Here is a 17,239-nt window from a genome sequence, read left to right as displayed (position 1 = left end):
AGAATCGATAAACACAAATTTGCCAGCTCCCACGCACCTTTTCAGCCAAGCCTTTCGCTGTCTCTCTCTACTCTTACAAAATGATGGGTACAAAAAAAAAGCTTTTTTTTCTCCCTCTCTTAAGTCTAAGTTAGTCTCAACCCTCAGATCAAAATTTTGATCCATTGATTAAGCTCCTATTGGGAAAAAAAAGAAGGAGGGGATTCCTAAAAATCTTGATTGATTTGAAGATCACTGATACTTGCTCTTAATGGGTCATTGGCATTGCCTTGATGCTAACTCTCTATCCATATATGACGATGCTGACTCAGAAAGTTAAAGATCATAGTCTTTAGGATGATTAGTGTTGGTTTTGCTTAAAATTCTTGAAATTTCTCGTTTAGTCTTTGTGAGCAGTCCATCCTACGTGGTTTGAAACAGAAGTAAGTATATGGAACAACAATAAATATACAGAATCCGGAATCCGGAACTAGTAGCTAAATGCTAGTTCAGCTGTGATTCCACGAGTCTCCATTTTCCTCCGCGCGTTGTCATTGATATTCTATTTGACAAATGCCTTTAATCTACTGGTTTGTTTAATGCACGCTCCTACCTTGGGCGTGAGATAATCTTCATTCTCTTTTTCAACCCTGGTTTAATCGCTATCACCTCCCGCTTCGCATAAACAAAGAAAACAACTTTGTAAAAACAACCTGAAAAATCCTCTCTTTATGTATGGCCATTCTCAGAGAATTCTTACAGATTAGTCTTCTTCTCCTCTAAATCTAGGGTAATAAGTATATCTAATCAGTGATCACCCACTAAAACCAGCCTCGTAATCATCCACTTAAACCTCCAAAGCCACCGAGCTACGAGGCTTAAAGCCAAGATTTACTCCTCCAAACATAGAAATTATTATTATTGTTATCAATTTTATCCTCTTATTTCATTATTCATTCATGGATACTCCCATAATGGTAGACCCAAACCCAAACAGAGAAGCGAACCGAAAACTTGATCATCCCTCGACAAACTCTCACTCATCAACTTTTCTCCTACACAACGGCTTCGGTTCATCTCAGATTTCAGACATAGAGATGATCACCATACAGTCAGTTTCTTACACGAGTTTGAAAGACTTGTTGCCCACATCACCGCCGGCCATCACTTCACCGACGCATAATTCGAGTTGGCATGAGATTCCCATCAAGAATCCGCTCGTCAAGCATGCTGCGCTGGCTTATCTGCAGCCCATGTCGAGTCCGCCGGAGGTCGGAGAAAAGGGTTTGTTCGGGAGGCTTAAGGAAAGGTGTTGCGGTGAATGTGGGTGCGTCTTGTGGCTACATGATGTGATCTGGAGGAACGTCAAGGAGGCGTTTTGGGAGAGGAGAGAAGAGGTTCTTGATGATGATGATGATTACTATGACGATTATGAAGAGAAAGTTGACTGAAAACTGAGATGGTAGCTCGCCTTTGTTTAGTCCTTTTTTCGCTCTCCAGAGGAGGTTGCGGTTTGACCGGTAGATACTGGTTCAATTTGTAAATAGAGATTCTTTTTCGGGTTTTTTCCTTTTTTCCTTGGGTTAGAGAAATAATTCTTTTGGCTCTTTGCATGTGTAACTACAGAGAGAAAATATTATTGAAATATTCAATGTTCAACATTCTTGGTCTGAGGAGGAGAATGGGAGCTTGTCATGTTCTTGTGAAAGTTAATACAATTTCTTACTGCAAAAACACAGTAATCGGTCTAAATTATTGAGTAATTACAGTGTTTGGGCTGCTTATTTATGGTATTAGGTTAGGTCAGTTCTTTATTCTGTTCTTTGACATTCCATCTGTCCTTCATAAATGCATCAATTAGGCTCTTAATTACATGCACAGAACAGGTGTACCACACCATGCAGCAACCTTGACAAATGGGTTGGAGCATAGGTCATTAACCCTAAACTTTTTGGTCATTAATCTGCAACATCACTCTCAAATTCACCACTTTAGATTCTTTATACTTTGTTAGGGATCGGTTCTCCACTATGGTGTCTCTCTCTCGATCGTTCGGTTTGATCAAATGCTTTGTCAGTTTTATATTTATGTTGATGGCATGGATTCATTTTTTATTTACACGTGTTGAAATGATGGTAAAAAAGTTTATATTAATTAAATTTAAAATATGGTCAGGATATAGATATAATAAAAATCTTTTTATCAATTATTAATTAATTTTAAATTAGATGATTAATCATTTCATGATAAATGTAATGTGATAAATTCATTATCTTAATAGAAAGATTAAAATGATAATAATAATAAAAAATCCTATATCAATTAAATTTGAGATTTTAAAAAATGAATATAATAAAACTCGTTTTGTCTATTATCAATAAATTATTTTTAGATTAGACGCACGAATTAAATTCTGAAGATGTTGATAATACAAAAAGCAGTAAATGACAGGCCTTAATCTGACAAAGATGTTTTCCTTGACAAATTCAAGCAACACTATGCCTACGGGGCCTGTTGGGTCACAGTCAAAAGTGCTTGACTTGGTTTAGCATTTGATTGGTGTTATATTAGCCTTTAATTTCTGCTGTTGATTTAACCAAAATGTGGCACGTCACGGGACAGAAAAGGAAAGGAAAGTTCGCCAAACCTTCGAGGGGCTTAGGTGGTCGTCTGTGAACCAAATTGTTTGCGTATCATCTTTATCCGTTTGTGACGCAAATGTGCCGGTGGGGATAATGGAAATGTTAAATCATCTTTCCCCGCGTAAGAAACGCTTTTCCTTTATTTTAGCATTTGATTAGTTATCTCTCGGTTTCTTTTTTCCGTTTTTTAAGGTTTTTGTCTTCGTATTCCTTCAGTCAAATAGGATTAGGGAAGAGGAAAATTCATACTGAGAAAGTCTTGACCATGAAATGTTTCAACGGGATGGATGTTTGCCCATGTGATGTGATTCCTGAAGTGTAAAATCATGTCTTGTAGTCCTAGTGCAACAGTCTTAGTTGTGGTAAGAAAGCTATAGGAAAAATGGGAAATCTTATTGCTATTCAAGTGATCTGTACAATGTCTGGTTAATCTGCTCATTTGTCGTTGGTCTTGAACAATAGGTAGAGGAGGTTTGTGTACAATTTTTTCTTTGTAGCTAGATGGGCTAGAGAGCAACAGCTATCACCAATAATCTCTACAAGAGCAACATCCATCTTGAAAGTGGTGATATTGCTTGGAGTCTCCTACTACTATCTCTCTTTTGGTAAACTTTGAAATCTTCTTTGCAACATTGTGGCAATCCTCGCAAATTCTAATGTTTTTTCTGACAAGAACAGGTCTCCCTACCTCCGTGGAGATCAATCCAAAAGAGATTGCCAATCTTACACTGTGGTTCTCAGGTGAGTTTGGTCTTTTCCTCGTCAAATCTTTCGGTCTCAGCTTAGTAATACTACGAGCATAATCATCTTTCCCTTCCCCTGTCATTTTCAAGATACTATCCAACACATCGTAAATCATGTTCATTTGAGCATTTGACCTGTCTTGATCAATGAACCTGTGAATTTTATAGTCTGACTCAACCTCGCTACATCCGGTTGTTTTTGCTACGCCTTGTCTCATCATATGACATTTGACATGCTCTACATCTTCCCACCTCCCAGCTTGAGCATACATATTGGAAAGCAAGATGTAACACCCTGTGTTATCATGCTCCAGTGATAAAGCATGCTTGGCTGCAACTTCTGCTAATGCTATGTCATTGGTCTTTCTACTTGCAGCTAGTAAAGAACCCCATATCCTTGCAGTTGGGACAAATGGCATTTCTTCAATAAAATTCTTAGCTAGATCAAGATTCTTTGTTCGACCAATAAGATCAAGCATGCAACCAAAGTGCTCTATTCCTGGATCAATACCATAGTCTCTTTTCATTGAATTAAAGTATTCCCACCCTTCATCAACCAAGCCAGAAATGCTGCAAGATGATAATAGGGAAACAAAAGTGCTCTTGTTTGGCTCAATGCCATTTTCTATCATTTCACGAAACAATGCAATGGAAATTCTCCCAAACCCATGAATGGCATAAGCCATAATGATTGTGTTCCATGAGACAACATCTTTAAATAACATGCCATCAAAACATCTCCTTGCAGTGTGGAGATCTCCACACTTGGCATACAAGTAAGTAATTGAATTTGAGACGATGGTATTAGAATTAAGCCCCAATTTTATGATAAAAGCATGGATTTGCCTACCCTCACTCAAGGAGGTTAAATCAGCATATGCTGGTAAGACACTTGCAATTGTTATTGCATCAGGTTGAAGAGATTCATACCAAATGTTCTGGAACAGTTCCAAGGCTTCTGTGTACTGTCCATTCTGTACATAAGCAGCAAGCATTGCATTCCATGACGCCAAGTTCTTTCCATTAATTTGCACAAAGACATGTTCAGCTAGTTTCAACTTCCCACACCTTCCATACATGTCAACCAGAGCAGTCTCCAACACTAGATGAGGGAGAATCCCTTTTCTGATTGCACTAGCATGAATAGACTTACCCACCAAGACCGCTCCCATTTGTGCACAAGATGGGAGCAAGTTTATCATAGTAATCGCATCTGGACGCAACTTGAAAACTTCTTGCATCTCTTTAACACAAGAGAATGACTCATGGAAACAAGCATTAGAGACATAGGCTGCAATCATAGCATTCCAAGCGACAATGTTTTTGTGAACTATCCTGTTGAATTCCCTCTCTGCATAATCCACGCTACCACACTTGCCATACATATCAATCAGCGACGTTTCAACCATAAGATCCATTTCAAATCCACCTCTAATTACCTGACAATGAATCTCTTTCCCACTTCTTCTACAGCCCTCTATAGAACAAGCCCCGAGACCACTAATAAAACTGAACCTGTCGGGTCTTATTCCTACCAAAACCATTTCTCTTAACGAAACCAATGAACTCAAGCCATCACCAACTTGTTGGTAGCCGGAAAGCAGAGAATTCCAAGAAACCAAATCTCTCACAGCCATCTCCCTAAAAACATTCTGTCCCAATTCAACGCACCCAACTTTCATATACATTGAAATAAGAGAGTTGCAATTATAAACATCTAAATCTAATCCAACCTTAACCAATTTTGCATGAACTTTTTCCCCTCCTTTCAAAGACAAAACCCCAGCACAGGCCTTTATCACAAATGGGTACGTAAATTTATCCGGTCTAGCTCCTTCAAATTCCATCCTATGGAAAAAATTAATCGCCTGCTTGAACAACCCATTATCGACTAAATCCTTGATGATGATATTCCACGTGTAGGAGTCCCAGTGGTTCATTTCTTCAAACAAGGAGAGTGCATTTTCCATCGACCCAGAATCAACAAACGCGGGAAGAGCACGCGTGAGTTTTAAATTCTTCGGTTCAATTAAGGTTTGTGAAGTTCTGGATTGGGTTCTACGGAGTTGAGTTGGTTTTGAGAATCTTGGCTTGGTTACAGCGTAAGGGTTTCGGTTTGTTTCCGGGGCATCGAATTGGTTTTGTGAAACAATTATGGGTGCCGGGGAATTGTGGAAGTAATTGTGTGATAGTAGTGTTACTGCTGCAGGCATTTCGGGTTGGTTTCAAGAGTCAGTAGTTGGCGAAATTGCCGTTAGAAATCAAATCAAGGGGCTTTCTTGTAGACTTCTGGCGGGTAACGGAGAGTGACCGTTGGCTCTGTTTCACGGAGCGGGTTTGCTTTCAAAGCGTTAGTAATAAACGCGGCTAAATTGAGTACTATCTGCTTACAACTTTTAAATGAGGCAAAATCACCAGTCTGGCATATATTCTTTTTCCAGGAGATATGCAACTTGAGGGAGAAAACTTGAAGATCACGCTTAGGTTTTTTTTTCCCTTGCAATATATATATATATATATATATATATATATATATATATATATATATATATATATATATGACTATTTTCCATGTTCACATGCTTTAGCTGACATTTAAATGTCAAAAGATTATGTCATTTCAAAATTTGCACAAACTTATCTTATTATTTAATTTTTCAAACATTCATTCACCACGCAAAACATTAAAAGCAATTCTTACTAATAAGCATGAACAACATTATTTTGTGATAACATCATTTTTTTTTTGGTATAATGTTGACAATAATTTCGACAGAATAGATTACCAATGTTGTTAACTCTTAAGACAAATCATTAAATGTTTGTGCATGCTATATACATAATTAAGGTGGATCTTTAATGTGCACTGTACTCTCTCCAATCTTAAAAGAGGTTTTCAAACGCGGTGAAACCATTAGCAAACTTGTAGCTCGGGCTAGGAGTTGCTTTGGAGCCCAATTTCCTTTAACACGTAGCAACGATGCCGTTCAATCTAATTTTCTCTCTCACAAAAAGTTACACACTGCCGGGCAATCCAACAGAATCCTCTTTTCCAAAGGGCAAAACATAGCAGAGAAACAGACACCAAAACGTCTTTACCATCAAAGGCTTTCGATCGACTTACCAAAAATTCGAAAGTTTGACGACGTTCGTCTTGATGGTTTTCATAGTAACCATCTGGACTCAGCTTAAGAACCTCTTGCATCTTTTTAATACAAGAGACTGACTCATGGAAACAAGCATTAGAGACATAGGCTGCAATCATAGCATTCCAAGCGACAATGCTTTTGTGAACGATCTTGTCGAATACCCTTTGTCATACATAGCGACGTCTCAACCATAAGATCCATTTCAAGTCCGCTTCTAATAACCTGACAATAAATCACCTTGTCACTCCTTTCACAATCCTCTATAGAACAAGCCTGAAAGACTTCTAATAAAACTGAACCCGTCTGGCCTTATTCCTACCAAAACCATTTCCCTCAAGGAAACCAATAAATTCAAACCATTAGCAAACTTGTTGACACCTGAAAACCAAAAAATTCCAAGAAACCAAATCTCTCTTTAGCATCTCTTTAAAAACATTCTCTTCCAATTCAACGCACTCAACTTTCATATACATAGTCGCAATTATAAACATCTAAATCTAATCCAACCTCAACCAATTTTGCATGAGCTTTTTCCATGCGTAAGGGTTTCGGTTTGTTGCCGGAGTATCGAAGTGGTTTTGTGAAACAATTATGGGTGCCGGGGAATTGTCGAAGTAATTGTGAGATGATGGTGTTACTGCTGCAGCCATTTCGGGTTGGTTTCAAGAGAGAAATTGCGGTTAGAAATCAAAATCAAAGGGGCTTTTTGTAGACTTGTGGCGGGTAATGGAAAGTGAGCGAATTTGCTTTCAAAGCGTTACTAATAAACGTGGCTCAATTGACTACTATATGCTTAGGCAAAATTACCAGTCTGGCTTATATTCTTTTTCCAACTTGCAGACAAATGAGATATGCAACTTAAGTTCTTTTACATGGAGAAAACTTGACAATCACCTTTAATCTTTCTTTTCCCTTGAAATATATGGCTATTTTCCATGTTCAACTGCTTAGCTAAAATGTAAATGTCAAATGTCATGCCAAATTTTGCATAGGCTTATCTTCTCATTAATTTTCCAGGAATCCATTGACCAAGCGAAACATCAAAAAAGCAGTTCATACCAATATGAACAACATTGTATGATTGCTAATATTATTAACTCTCATGACAGATCATTAAAATTTTCTACCTCCCTCCCCCAAAGAATTTGTCATCTGCATTGCGTTCCTTCTTACAACGCAAGCACTTCCCAGCTGAAAATTTTAATTTCTTTTCATTTTATATCATCTGTTTTCCATGGATAATATTGTTATTGAAGTGCAGCAGTCTGCGGGTCTGGAAACTGCACAACTCACTGAAACATCGAAAATTACAGAGATTGAAGAAGTTGAATCAGAAACACATTATGAAACAGAGGAGAAAGAGCAAGGACGGAAAATCGAGGAAAACAAAGATCAAGACACCGTCATAATTGATAGTTTAATGGAAGAAGAGCTTAAGCAAGGAAAGGTCAGAAAACTTGTCATAGCTCAGTGTTTGTCTTGTTTGGTTTTATTACTGTCTTTGCCTTTTAGCATCTGGCTTCCAACATGGAATCAACTATGATTGAGTGATTTAGTCATTTGGAAGTGGAATTTATTTCTGCTGTCTCTCTTGTCGGGGAAGATCATCTTTCGTGGTATGTTGAACTTGGTTGTGCTTTCCATGGGGTGGAAGTTTTCCAAGCAAAAACGATTGTTTTATTATATTTATGGAACAAGATCTGCAGTCGAAAACTGTTTATGGGTGGCTTCTATGTTTGTGCTATGCAACATTATCTTCAACCAAAAACTGAGGAGGGTACATTTAGAAACTTTGTTTTACATAAACAAAGTTCTAAGTTTCTTGCTAGTCTCCTCAGTGGTGTGGATAGTAAAAACTATCATCTTCACATATCTCGCAGTCAGCTATAATTCTCATATATTGTCTTCGAGAATGAGAGATTTGGAATTTAGTGAAAAGATGATTCAACAGATAGCACCCAAAGGCAATGCATTTGAGAAAATCAGAAATGAGGAGGGTGCCAAAAATCTGGCAACAAAAATAATACAGAACTTGTCAAGCAATTCTTCAAGGTACCCGAACTTATTCTCTTATTAAAAGATAATACTTGTTTATATGTGAAAAAAGTTTTATAGAATGAAATTTTAAAAGAAATATTTATATGTATTTTTTTTTTAACAGGTACATTTACATGGAAGATTTGATGGGTTTTATGAATATCAATGATGCTCGCAAGGTGTTGAAACTTTTGGGTTGTGCATCCGAATGCCAAAAAGTTCATAAATTGATACTGGAAAACTGGGTGGTAAGTGTATTGTTAATGACAATAATTAGTCTATTATTCATTTTGTTTTATTGTATTCCTTTAAATGAGAAAGCATATTTTCTTTCTTTTTTTCTTATTGACTGATTTCTTTTATTTTATTATATTTGTTAAGTAATAAAATCTGTCAAAATGTTTCAGGTTAACATATTTAAAGAAAGGAGGTCCATCGAATTGACACGTTCTAATTCGAAATCAATTGTTAAGAAACTCAATTGGATTTTAATTTTTGTATACTTCATCGTCACCTTTGTTCGTTTCTCACTCATGTTTAAATTAACCACAGTTAGCAATCTAGTATTCTTGGTCTCGGCAATATTCTTAGCAGGATTTGTATTTGGAAATACGTGCAAGATTGCATTTGAAGCTGTGATCTACTTGTTTGTAATGCATCCATTCAATATTGATGATCGATGCGAGATCGATGGGGTTGAGGTAAATTTGTAAATATGTATTTTTTTTTTTTTATAAAATCTCAATTTAGAGAACTTTATTTATGCAATTATTGCTTACATTTTTTATTAAATTTCAGTTGGTAGTGAACAAAATCAACATTTTCAGCACTGTCTTCTTAAGGAATGACAACCAAATAATTATTTATCCGAATGCTATTCTGTGGACAAAATCAGTGAGCAATTTTCGACTCAGCCCACCAACGAGAGACAAAATAGAGTTTGATATATTTATTTTGTCCCCAGAAGAACAAATTATTGCCATGGAACAAAGGATACTGAGGTAATTTGCATATTGAGTTAGCGTTTATTGCTTGGAAGGGATTTGATTTCTGATATATAATTTTACTGATTTTGTTGTCATTGTTGCTAGTTTCATCCAAAGCAGGGAGGAGCTTTGGTTTCCCACACCACGTATATTCATAACAAGCATCGGGGAGACGAGCAGGCTGCATGTGGAGGTCTGGGCGACACATCGAATAAACATGCAAGATTTGGATGAGAGACTTGAAAGAAAAAAACTTCTGTATAAAGAAGTGGCTAACATCATAAGGGAGCTTGGGATCCTTGTGCATTGGTAGACAGTAATTGGCTTTCTGGCGTAGTTTCTTTTTATTGTTCTTCGTTCCTTTTTAACAGGCAAGATATTTTTATTACACCATCCTGTACCTTTCCCCAGTTATGAAAGCATTTGCTTGGTTCACCTTCTATTTTCTTTCTTAAAGTGTTTGTCTTACCATAACTTCAGTGAACATGAGAAGAGAAAAAAGAACTTATAATCAGATGGTGGAATCTTTTGAAAGAATGGATTTTGCTCGTCTGATTCCCAAAATGTAACAGGAAGTCTCCAACTCCTCAAGTCTTGTTAATAAAAATGTTGAAGTAGTCTCAAGTTGTATCTTTCTCAAGTCAGAATGTGATTCGTGAGGGAAACTGCATTTACAAGAGTGAATCTGCCATTGTTTAAACAGGCCAGTCGCATACTTAACTAATTTTCTCTCAACTGTCACCAAAAATATGAATTCATGAGCAAAGATTTGGAATATACAAATATGTCTTTATCATGATAATCTTCTTACATATTATTAAAATCAAATACAATAACTTGTATGATTAGTATGTGTTTATATATATATACTAAAAAAATAAGAAATACATGCCGAGTATGTAAATATATTTTAAATAGCTTCAATAAAGTAAGTATGTAATTAAATTTAAACTATAATACATGTGACAAATATTAAGTTTAAAACCATTATCAATTATTTGATCATAAAAATATAAATCTATTAGCTGAGATGGGCCCTAGGCTTTGGAAAGGTCAAGCCTGGTCGGGCCTGATCCAAGCTCACCCATGTGGAGACCTCTACCCTCAACAATAACTAATAGTAATGCTCAAAATTTGTAGAATCACAAACTAGTATAGCATAAATCACAATCCCAAATTGACATTTCCAAATCAAGCATAAATCAAGATGGAAATAATTCATATAAATTTTGATGAATTTAGATTTATTTCTGAATTTAGATTTATTACCTACAAATCCATGAACACAATTTCACGTATTTTAGGAAATTTTTTTCCTACAAAAGACAGAAGCAACTTGGGATAATCATCCACTGCAAAAAGGAATTAGGTGGGAAACAACACTTGAAGGAAGCTGTAGCATCAGAGAATGAGGATGGCTTTCTGGAGCAGCATGGTACTGATTGTGTTAGCAATGCTCTCGACTGTTCTCACGACTCCTTCCACCGCAGAGGAACGACGTCGTTCAGACCTTGAATTTCATAAATGGTACGTACACATAGTCAATAACTTGAGCCAAGGCAAGTTGTTAACCGCCCATTGTAAATCCAAAGACGATGATTTGGGCATCCATCAAATCCCCGTGGGTGATGAACAGAATTGGAGTTTTAGACAAAACTTTTTTGAAACAACTCTGTTTTGGTGCTCTTTGGCCAAAGATAATGTTCATGCAGACTTTGATGTGTTTTGGGACGATGACAACTTTCACTACAGATGTAGCTTCAAAGACTGCATATGGGTGGCAAAGGACGATGGCATATACTTGAAAAACCTTCCTGAGGGCTTCGACGAGTATCGTCATGATTGGAAACAATGAAGCCAATGTCAAATGTATTTTGCACAATAAACTTGAATGAAATAACATGTCTTTGGTCATGGTATATCTTGTGTAGACTTGACAATTCTAGTTTCCGCATCTTAGTCGTATCGCATAAACATAAACAATTATACGAATAAATACAAACACTACATGTTACAAAAAAAAATACGGCATAATAAATTAATCGTATCAAGATCGTATATTTTTAATAAACATATAATACGATACAACACGAATAATATATTTATTAAGCGTGTCAAGTTAAATTTTATAAGACACGACATAATTAACATGATTAAAATTTAGTCAAAACACTCGAAAGGTCCCTGTATTAATACATTTTTTTCAATTTAGTCCATATACTTCAATTTGAAGCAATTTAGTCTCTTGATTTTGAAAATTGCTCTAATTTAGTCCAATTTAGTCTATCCCCTTACGACATCCAATTTAACGATCGAAAAGGATGATGCCAACATTGACGTGATGTTGATGTGACACATTTAAATGACATGACGACTTGAGGTGGTTGGCATACTGACATGACACTACTACATTAGTATGTTAAGGTGTCACATTAAATTTTATAGGACACGACATAATTATCATGATTAAAATTTGGCCACAATACTCGAGAGGTCTCTATACTCATACATTTTGTTCAATTTAGTCCCTACACTCCAATTTGAAGCAATTTAATCTATTGATTTTAAAAATTACTTCAATTTAGTCTATCCTCTTACGGTATCTAATTTAATCATTAAAAAGGATGACGTCAACGTTAATGTGGCACTGATGTGACAAATTTAAACGATGGGATAGCTTGAGGTGGTTGACATGTTGACATGGCACTACCACGTCATTGTGTTAGGGTGACATGGTAATGTCACATCACTTCCCAAGTTTAGGTTGCCAAGTGACATATCAAGAGGGTGCCACATGGCATGTCAGGAGCCTACCACATCACTTTCTTCTTTTCCAAAAGATTATATGCTTTTGTAGAGATTTAAACCCAAAACCTCTAAGTAGCACAGCAAGGACCTTACCACCACACCTAAGCCCTTACTTTTAAATTTTTCTTACTTTGGTTTCTTTTCTTTTCTTCTCTCTTTTCTTTTTTCTTTTTTTTCTTCTTTTCTTAAAATTATGTCGTTTTGGAGGCTTCCTTTTTTTTTTCTCTTTTTTTTTTTGTTTTGGTGCTGTTTGGCCAAAGATAATGTTCATGCAGACTTTGATGTGTTTTGGGACGATGACAGCTTTCACTACAGATGTAGCTTAAAACACTGCATATGGGTGGCAAAGGACGATGGCATATACTTGAAAAACCTTCCTAAGGGCTTTTCGACGAGTATCATCATCATTGGAAACAATGAAGCCAATGTCAAAAGTCTTTAATGGTTTTAAGTGAACCTTTGTTAAGAGGTGGCGTTCGATTAGTTAGGGAAGTGGAGTTGTATAGGATATAGGCATAAGGTCGACTTTCTCTGGATTATTCTAGGTTCCCTAGTTGTGACACCCAGTACCCTCATTTGGAAGTCAATATGACCTTATCAATGAGACAAAGGGTCAATGGATGCTGATTTAAGTGCCGAATGATAGAGACAGGTAAAAAAAGTATTTTAAGATAAAATATTTCTCATGAGAATAAATAATAATATTTTTATCGAAAAAGAATTTGCAAGATAAAAGGTGATTTGGATGTGAATCGAGGCAAAGTAAGATGTTTTGGAGCCCTAGAAGGCTAGTGAAAAATTTTGAAATAAAATAATATTTTATTAATAAAATATTATTAAAATATTAATATTTTATTCGGTGTTGAAATTTTTCATGAAGGAGAAATATATGGTCAATCTAAGTGGGGGAGAATAAGGACGAGAAAATTTTAGAGAAAAATGATATTAATGGGGTCCGCGTGTATTTATTAAATAAAGCTAGAACGGGTAAGTAAATATTTAAATATTACATTATTAATGCATTGAATCATAAATTTGATATTTTATGGGTACAAGTGTTAAGGAAGAAAAATGAAAAGAAATTGAAATTAAAAGATTATGAAAGGATACAATTAAAAAAGGTGAAAACCTTATACGGCAAAACGATAATTTTTCATAAAGCTTGGTCAAAGCTTCCAAAGGAAACTTTGACTCTCCATCCTTATCCCATGGCCGGCCATTGTGTCCAAGGCATTATCTTCCTCCATCTCCTCCCAACATCATTTTTGTTCCTCCCCCATAAAATTCAAGATTTTCATTTTCTTTTCCTTGTTTTCTTTCTTTCCTTTTCTTTTCTTGCTCCTTCCTTCTCTTAACTTCTTGAGCATCAAACTTGCAGCTTCTAATCCCAATTTCCAGCACATCTAAACCCTAGGAAAGGGAAAGAAAAATCTCTCTTCTTTTCTTTTGTTTTCTATTTCTACTCCACTTTCAACAACACTTGAATTTTTGGCTTCAAATGTTCATTTTAAGGCTAAAAGGTTTGGTTGATCTTTATACCTTCAAGCACCAAGGTTTTAACGGTATTTCGAGACTACTTGGATTGAGACTTTGTGGGCATTAGTTTTGTAAGGTGGCATTAAGGTGAGTGAACTTGCATTAAAATGTTTTGGAATAAATGATTATATGTTTGATTGAACTACTTGAACTATTTTACTGGTTTTTCTTTAAAATTTACATGGAAACAAGCCTTTGATGAAACGTTATATGTTGTGAATGTGTAATATGATGAATCATTGTGCTCCTATATTATATTGATATATATATATATATATGTTGTGTATGGATAGTTAATATTGTGTGATAATTATAACCGTGCATGTGCGGTGTGAGGGTACACATGCCGGTGATGACGGGGTGCGGGAGTGTGAATGATGATATTGCCTGTGCGCTATGTGGGGGTGCACACGATGGTATTAGCTGTGCACGATGTGGAGATGCACAAGATGGTATTAGTTGTGCGCGATGTGGGGGTGCACACGATGACTCCAGCTATGTGCGGTGTGAGAGTGCACATCAGCTGGGTGAGGCGATGGTGGCATATGTGTCTACATATATATATATATATATATATATATATATATATTTACTATATAGAGAAGTTTTGAATTAATATGTGATTGCATTGACTGTTGAAACTTGATTATTGTCAAATGTGTTTAATCTGATTATTGCACAGGATTGGATTTTTATAGCAGTAAAAATTCTCTTAATTTCATCTGCCCAGAAATTTTACTGCAGCGAGAAACTCTCGGGTGGATGGCCTTAACCCTTGCTTTGGATTTCGTTGCAGTGAAAATTCATTCTCGATGCAGCAAGAAACTCTCAGGTGGTTGGGTATAATGCCTGCCCGGATAGTAGCTGTAGCGAAAATGCATTCCCGCTACAGCGAGAAACTCTCAGGTTGTTGGTTCAAAATTTGCCTTGAAGTTCGCTACAACGGAAAGACATTTTCGCTGCAGCTACTCTGTTATGCTTGCCTTGCTTGAACTTCCTAAATGTTTTGAAACGAATTGAAAAATAGCACGGCATCGAGTTTTGTTCATAATATACAAAATTGCATTGTTTTTAAACGAGTGCATCATGCTTTCGAAAAACTCTCTATATCGTTTACTTGTTCCCTTCCTATGTTCATTCACTGGGTTTACACTCATTCTTTTTAACTTCATGTTTTCAGATTTGAAAATAGTTGGATCTTAGGTAGAGGCGTTTCCTCTTGTTCATTTTACGGTAGGTTTAACCGAACACTCCAATATAGTATCCACGCCAGAGTCACTTCGCTAATAGTCAATGTCTTTGTATGTGTATAAGGTTATTTAAATATAATTCATTGGATTTGTTGTAAACACTGTATGCTTGGTTTGCATGATAATGTTGCCACAGGTTGGCAAATAGTAATGTTATTTTGTGAATGGTATTGTTCAGTTACCATGACTTATTTCGAAAGGAAATTATTTTTGAAAACAATGAATTAAGAACCGTAAAGGTAAAAGAGGGACAGATGGTCTAATGAACAAGTTTTCATAGAAAGGCTTGCTTGGGTCCAGTGGGCCAAGCCTATTAGGTCCTTGCGCTGGTCATGGCCCGAGAATTGGGCTGTGACACTAGTATTGTTTGGTCGAGTAATGGGTTGGGTTGGTGGTGATGGTGTTGGTGGTGATGGTGGCAGTTGGACACTTGTTTGGAAAGTTGGTTGTGAGGCCCATTGGTAAGGATAAGGGTTTTGGGAAATGTTATTTAAGGTGGGATAATAGGGTTGGTATGGGAGATAAGGTTGATATGGGTTGTATGCTCTGGCTTGAGGACTTTTAAATGTAACTGATTAGGATTTGGCTTTTTTTTTTTAACACACTTTCGTTTTTCGTATTGGGAGTATCTCCTTCTTCAATCTTACCATTCTTAATTGCAGAATTATTTTCGCTGACAATAACATATCTGTAAAATTTTTGGTGGCATTTCTGACTAACTTTTCGTAGTATGAGGCCTTCAAAGTATTGACGAACATGACAGTTATTTCTTTCTCAGTCAATGGTGGTTGGACTTGTGAGGCAATATCTCTTTAACTTCAAGCATAATCTTCGAAGCTTTTAGTAGCTTTCTTTTCCAATCCTTAGAGGGTTAAACTATTTGGGGCCATATCTGCCACATGTTTATATTGAGCTACAAACACTCGTGCCAAATCCTTCCATGAATGCACATGGTTTCTGTCCAACTTATTATACCATATGAAGGCTGATCCTGTAAGGCTATCTTGGAAACAATGAATTAACAAGTTATCATCATGAGTGTAAACAACCATCTTACGACAATACATAGTTACATGAGCCATCGAACACTTAGTACCATCGTATTTCTCAAAATCAAGGACTTTAAACTTGGGAGGAATTACTAGTCTAGGTACGAGACTTAGTTTTAATGCATCAATAGAATCTAAAACATTTGTTCCCTCCATAGCACGTAATCGTTCCTCTAAAAGGTCAAACTTTTTCTGTGCTCCTAAATTATTTGCAGCCTCGGATGTGCCTTTACTCAACTTTTCTTGTTCTTTTGGATCATCTATATCAGGAACTACAATTGGATGAGCTGAGTTTACTTGAGTAGTTGTTACTCGTGTTGATAATTGTCCCCCATAATAAGGATGATCTCCCATAGGATGTATGGGGTATTGGTGCTACTTTTGAGATATTGGAGGTTGATACATGGAATCATTATTACTTGAGATCTGTTGGCTAGCTTGGTTAGTAGGTTCTTCAACCAGTGTTTTCCCTTTGCTTATATTCATGATTAGGTCCATCATCTGAGCCAATTGCTCTTTTATCTCTTCTTGAGATTTCTCTCTTTGATCCATTCGTTTAGCTTGCTCGTTTTCATGATCTTGATTTGTAGTTGAGTATTGTATAGGTGACGAATATATGGTTTTGGCCGATGAGTTATCTTGAGGACCTCTTTTTACCATAAATATGAGTCAGGATATGTTTGTATGAAAACATAAGCTTAGACATGCATACTCTAAATATACTAACATGCTTTGAAATGTCTATGAAAAATAAACTTAGATGTTTAAGTGCATGCTCTAAATATGTTTTGAATATTTGCCATGTGACGATAAATAACGAAAAGAGACTTTTATTACCAAAAATAAAATCAACTTAAACTATTACATTCAATCTAATAAAGAACAATCTATCTTAAAATAAAAAATCTCACCTAAAAAAAACTTAATATACTTAAAAATCTAAGTTAAAATACTTAAAACGTCCAACTTGCTTGTAATGATCATGCACTTCATCCATGAAATTAAGCAATCGTTGGCCATATACTCCATTTGGAAGAATTTCAAGTTTGAGTAACTCTGT

The 17,239-nt window shown here is 36.1% G+C and overlaps 3 protein-coding genes and 1 pseudogene across 3 annotated transcripts; 3 read left to right on the top strand and 1 right to left on the bottom strand.

The window, feature by feature from the left end:
* The first annotated feature begins 646 nt into the window (after nucleotides 1-646).
* Nucleotides 647-1,736, top strand: LOC18607496 (uncharacterized). Its single transcript, XM_007041686.3, has one exon. The coding sequence runs from the start codon at nucleotides 939-941 to the stop codon at nucleotides 1,428-1,430; it is 492 nt and encodes a 163-aa protein (XP_007041748.3). The 5' UTR covers nucleotides 647-938; the 3' UTR covers nucleotides 1,431-1,736.
* Nucleotides 1,737-2,995: 1,259 nt separating this feature from the next.
* LOC18607495 (Tetratricopeptide repeat (TPR)-like superfamily protein) lies at nucleotides 2,996-5,849 on the bottom strand. The gene has a single exon (XM_007041685.3). It carries the CDS (start codon nucleotides 5,575-5,577, stop codon nucleotides 3,145-3,147), a length of 2,433 nt encoding a protein of 810 aa, XP_007041747.3. The 5' UTR covers nucleotides 5,578-5,849; the 3' UTR covers nucleotides 2,996-3,144.
* A 1,898-nt stretch (nucleotides 5,850-7,747) lies between these two features.
* LOC18607494 (mechanosensitive ion channel protein 4-like) lies at nucleotides 7,748-9,770 on the top strand. The gene is made up of 5 exons (XM_088803313.1): nucleotides 7,748-7,985; nucleotides 8,394-8,565; nucleotides 8,675-8,798; nucleotides 8,958-9,251; nucleotides 9,642-9,770. The coding sequence occupies exons 1-5, from the start codon at nucleotides 7,748-7,750 to the stop codon at nucleotides 9,768-9,770; spliced, it is 957 nt and encodes a 318-aa protein (XP_088659439.1).
* Nucleotides 9,771-10,950: 1,180 nt separating this feature from the next.
* Nucleotides 10,951-11,391, top strand: LOC108660610 (S-protein homolog 1 pseudogene; annotated as a pseudogene).
* The last annotated feature ends 5,848 nt before the right edge of the window (nucleotides 11,392-17,239 follow it).

This window comes from Theobroma cacao, chromosome 2 (genome assembly GCF_053813885.1).
Source record: "Theobroma cacao isolate CCN51 chromosome 2, ASM5381388v1, whole genome shotgun sequence".
In the NCBI taxonomy this organism is placed as follows: domain Eukaryota; kingdom Viridiplantae; phylum Streptophyta; class Magnoliopsida; order Malvales; family Malvaceae; genus Theobroma; species Theobroma cacao.
The sequence above is the reverse complement of the archived record's forward strand: the minus strand, read 5'-3'. Positions and strand labels throughout refer to the sequence as shown.

Bases quoted from the DNA above. Each gene is read 5' to 3' on its own strand.
- LOC18607496 (XM_007041686.3), top strand. From the start codon at position 939: ATGGATACTCCCATAATGGTAGACCCAAACCCAAACAGAGAAGCGAAC.
- LOC18607495 (XM_007041685.3), bottom strand. From the start codon at position 5,577: ATGCCTGCAGCAGTAACACTACTATCACACAATTACTTCCACAATTCC.
- LOC18607494 (XM_088803313.1), top strand. From the start codon at position 7,748: ATGGATAATATTGTTATTGAAGTGCAGCAGTCTGCGGGTCTGGAAACT. The intron at 7,986-8,393 runs GTTTGTCTTGTT...CATATCTCGCAG, and splicing joins AAAACTTGTCATAGCTCAGT to TCAGCTATAATTCTCATATA. The intron at 8,566-8,674 runs GTACCCGAACTT...TTTTTTTAACAG, and splicing joins TTGTCAAGCAATTCTTCAAG to GTACATTTACATGGAAGATT.